The sequence below is a fragment of the Eleutherodactylus coqui genome, chromosome 2 (genome assembly GCF_035609145.1).
Source record: "Eleutherodactylus coqui strain aEleCoq1 chromosome 2, aEleCoq1.hap1, whole genome shotgun sequence".
Lineage (NCBI taxonomy): Eukaryota > Metazoa > Chordata > Amphibia > Anura > Eleutherodactylidae > Eleutherodactylus > Eleutherodactylus coqui.
In genome coordinates, this window is record NC_089838.1 from 145426989 (window position 1) to 145431833 (window position 4845).

Genomic DNA, 4845 nt, shown 5'->3' on the forward strand with positions numbered 1-4845 from the left:
AAAATGAAGAAATTTTCTCTTATTTAGACCCCCTGCACACGGGCCGAAATTCCGCAGCGGGATTTCCCGCAGAATTTCCGCCCATGCCCGCCTGCATAGGATTGCATTAGATAACGCAATCCTATGTAGACAGTCACGATTTGTCCACGTGAAAATACATGCGGAAAACAAAACACGGCATGTTCTATTTCTGTGCAGGTCTCTCAGAGGCCCGCACAGAAATGTCAGTGGTGACGGGCCGGCCCCTCTCTGCGTATGCGCCGGCAGCCGGCACACAGCGCAGAGAGGAGACACCAGGAGTGGGAAAGCTGCAGGACTGTGCAGGGGCACGGGTACACATCCTGCTTTGAGAATTCCCACAGTGGGATCCGACCCGCCAGTCTGCAAGCGGCCTCATAAAGTGTTTTATAGCAGGCCTGCTGGCTCTCCTGACATGTCTGCACTAGTAAATACATGCATTCCCCATGAAATAACAATTCGGGGACACCTCTGCTTTGTGCTGCACTTGTTATTCCACCACATAATATACAAACAAATTGACAACTGGGTGTTATCATACCCCTGATCAAAAGGGCGTGGCTCTACACAGTCTGAAACATATTAGGAACCTTTCACATGGGCGGAACCTTCACATTTCGCACCACAAATTGCAATAAATTCTGCACAGCTTCATGTGGATTTTGATGCAGAATGAAAATGGCTTCAATCAGCCTGCAATTCTGCACCATAATCCACAGTTAGCCCTGTGGATTTTGATGCAGAATTCTACAGTTTAAAATTTCACTGCATCCAAGTGAAAGTATTCCACCAGTGTGGAAGGGCCCTTAGGGTATGTTCACATGAGTCGAGTTTGACACAGATTTTCTGTGCGGACTCCTTGGAAAATCTGTGACATTTACAGTAGCAACAATGTGGATGAGATTTTAAAAATCTCATCAACACACTGAAAAAATCTGATGCGAAAATTTATTCAAGGAGTGGATTTTGGATCCACAGCATGGCAATTGTAGCACCAGATTTTCAGTGCTGATTCCACCTCTTCAAATGAAGGGCTGCATTCCACCCAAAATCCACTACAATCTACTGCAAAATCTACACCAATCTGATGCAGAATATCTTCTCTTACAGGAGTAACAGGCATTCTTTAAGACCTGTTCAGATACTTCTACGTATATGACAACTGTTGTTCAGTTAATGGGAAAATAATGCTACCTGCTATTTGTTATGTAGGTTGATGTGTATTCCATCAACAGTAATCGTTTGTAGTGCCGCTTATAGGTTGATAATGGTCACATATGAGCACTGTTTCAAACTTTTATACAGGGCGGAATATAACAGTGTTGCAGAATATTCAGCCCCAAAATCTGCCCTACTAACGTGCAGATTTTGCTGCAGAATTAAAAAATAGCAGATTCCTGCCATTCTGCATCAAAATCCACAGTTAGTAGTGCAGATTTTGATGCAGAATTCAGGTTCAGTATATTCAGCAACACTGTTTCAGAATATCCCGTCCCATGTGAAAGGTCCCTAAATAAATGAACATTTCTCCCAGTTGCTGAATTGTTCAGTGAATATCATACTTCTCGGTTTCTACGCTGCACAGAGCTGAAACAGAAAACTGTATTTTGATGTGCAATTAACTGTGTGCTGGTTCCTCTCCAGGGTAATAGATCTGGAATGTGCTGTTGCTATGTACCGTAGTCATAGATTTACAGTAGCTCTTCATATTGGCCACTAAGTGACAAAAGCATATGTAGCTTCACTGCACCTTTAATGCCAATTACTGCTGCTTTTTTAACATTTGAAATGTTTTCACCTTTGCGTAAGGGGAGACAGTGATAATGGGAATGCCTATCCCCTTTGAGCTACATCAGGAAGGCTCTTCACGCTTGGCAGAACTGAAGTCTGAACAATACATCCCTAGGGTAACTCTAAAATGGAATTTGTTCCCAATATGCAAACATTGTAAATGAAGAGAAGGAAAGGAAAGAGTGGGATAAACACAACAACATAGGTGGTGGGAGGGGGTGGGTGGCAATGATTGTAGACATAGGCAACAACATCTGTGCTGTCTGTGCCCTCATCAGTGAGCTTTGTATATTTCTCTACGCTGACTGCAGCCAATCACAGTGCACAGGTGAATAGAGGCTGGGCAGGCTCAGTTCACATATACGCTTGTCTCTCGAATGCAGGCAGCCTTCATCAGATGGGATAATATTGCACACAGCACACACAACCTGTTTCTCTCCTGCTTTCTTTGAAACTTCTCTGCTCCCAACATGCACAATGGCAAGGAATGAAGACAAAAAGAAAGGGTCACAGAGCAGGACTCCAATGCCCCCATGAAGACGTCAGCTAGTGAATGCTAGAAAATAGCAGGTAATCCTTTTTGCATCTTCTATCATTTTTTGTGCTCACGTTTATAGATTCAGGGATAGAATGTTCATCTACGTAGCAATCATTTTGCAAAGCAGAATAGATAAATAAATAAATCTGCTTATATGTTTACCGTCTCGTGGAACTTTCAGAATATTTATCAAACGGATTTCAATTGCAAATGAAAGATTGCAGAGATTTTCTAAACTGTTTTGTTGCTTTTTTTTATTTGTGTTGCTTTACTTTCATACACTAAACATAGTTTGTTTAATTTTCAGTGCCAATGTGAATACTGCTACAAGATTAATAAGTGAGGTATATAATGTTCCCTTAAGATGCAGTTACCTCCAAGACTGAATACATGATTTGTGGCAATAGAAAAGTAGTGGCTGAGAAAGAGCCATAATGCCTTTCTTTGATTCATGTTTGTCCAAGGAACTTGGAAATGTGCATACAAAATGGAAAAGCACTGCCTATGTGTTTTGGCTGCTCATCGTCAGCATTGTTGGTGGTGCTCCTGGGGCGTGTCCTCCAGCCTGCATATGTGCCAGTGATATAGTAAGCTGCACTAATAGGAACTTATCTATGGTGCCCAGGACAATTTTCAAGTTTATCAGAAAACTAGATCTAAGCTACAATAAAATAGGGTTTCTGGACCCAGACTGGTTCCCAGTCATGTTTGATAAACTTCATACTTTAATATTGCATCATAATACCATAAGCAGCATCTCTGGTGGTAGTTTCTCCACGCTACGAAATGTGAAATATCTTGATTTATCATCAAATAATCTAAGGACGCTGAGCAACCCAGTTTTCCAAGAGCTTAAGCTGCTAGAAGAGCTCCTGCTATACAACAATCACTTAACTAACATCGATCCTGGGGCATTTGGAGGACTCCATAAGTTGCAAAAATTGTATCTGAGTAACAATACTCTGGCACATTTCCCACTGGACTTGTATATTGGCAGGAATAAACTGTCGGAACTTGTGTTGTTGGACATTTCACATAATAGCTTGCAATCAGTGCCTGTCCAGGATTTAAGCTTAATTTCAGCAAGGCAGCTTAGTGGAATTTACCTTCATGAGAATCAGTTTCTATGTGACTGCCACTTACACACAATGTTAAACTTCTGGTATCGTAGACATTTTAGTCCTGTTGTGGATTTCAAAAGTTATTATAGCTGCACTTTACCATCTGAGTCTAAAAAAGTGCATCTTATTCAAGAGAACTTTCTTAACTGTTCTGAAAGTACTGTGGACGAGTCATATCATGCATTTGGCTTGCTGTATGAGGTTCAAATTGGAGAAAGACTGGTGGTACATTGTGACAGCAAGATAGCAGTCAAAGATACAGAATTTACTTGGAGAAGCCCAGAGGGCAAAGAACTCAAACCAGAAAAAAAGACTGACCATTTCCGTGTCTTTTTTAACGGAAGTCTAGAAATTGAAGAGGCACAAATTATAGATTCGGGTATTTATGCTTGCACCGCAATAAACAAACTGGTTAATGAAACCATAGACATTAGAATAACAGTGGGCAATTTTACAAGTCACAAGTCTCATTCACATGAAGCATTCAACACAGCCTTCACTACACTTGCTGCATGTGTAGTCAGCATAATTCTAGTCCTTCTCTACCTTTATCTCACCCCCTGTAGATGCTGGTGTAAATCTAAGAAAAATAAAAGAAAACTGAACCAAAACAGTGCTCACTCCTCTATCTTAAGTGCCACACCATCACATGAGCCCCATGGAGAAAGAAAATCCAGCACCGGAAAACGGGTAGTGTTCCTGGAGCCAGTTAAGGAAACCGAGCAAGGCCAAAATGGGAAAGTCCGTCTGATTCCCAATGAGAATATGACAGCCGATAGCATCTTAAAGAATAGCAGATCAAAATCGGACTCGGATTCCGTCAACTCTGTCTTCTCAGATGCTCCTTTCATTGCACCAGTGTAGCAATTTGCCAGAATCTCATTTCTTACTTACAGTCTGGATATTTTGGCATATTCAAAGCAACAGTGACTCTTGAACTTACAACTTGCAGAAACAGATGCCTTTGTAAATCTAATATCTAATACTAGAAATGAATGTACAGTTCTATATTTCACTAGTTACAAGCACATACAGGAAAATATGTTTAAGTCAGGAATTGCCCTTAAAATGATCATCTATATACTTACCTGTCTTTGTTTACCAGGGATTCTTCTGTTTTAGGAAGACCAGTCTGCATTCTTAAGCTCTGGGATTTGTTGTGTATTTACAACAATTGCTTTTGTAATATTTGTCATTGGATATGTTACGTGGACCTATTTACTGAAAGCAGTCTTAGATTGTATTAGTATAACAGATTGCAGTGACGCAGGTGTATGGTCTAATCTAACAACATGTAGTGATATACAGTCATTTTTAGGCAGATGCATTCATGTGATTGCTTACTCAGTGATAGAAAATAGATGGCCTATGTCACCA

The 4845-nt window shown here is 40.8% G+C and overlaps 1 protein-coding gene across 1 annotated transcript; it reads left to right on the forward strand.

Annotated features, from left to right (window-relative positions):
- Nucleotides 1-2781: 2781 nt before the first annotated feature.
- AMIGO2 (adhesion molecule with Ig like domain 2) lies at nt 2782-4337 on the forward strand. Its single transcript, XM_066589878.1, has one exon. It carries the CDS (start codon nt 2782-2784, stop codon nt 4330-4332), a length of 1551 nt encoding a protein of 516 aa, XP_066445975.1. The 3' UTR covers nt 4333-4337.
- Nucleotides 4338-4845: the final 508 nt, after the last annotated feature.

Excerpts from the sequence above, each read along its gene's own strand:
- AMIGO2 (XM_066589878.1), top strand. The coding sequence starts at position 2,782 with ATGCCTTTCTTTGATTCATGTTTGTCCAAGGAACTTGGAAATGTGCAT.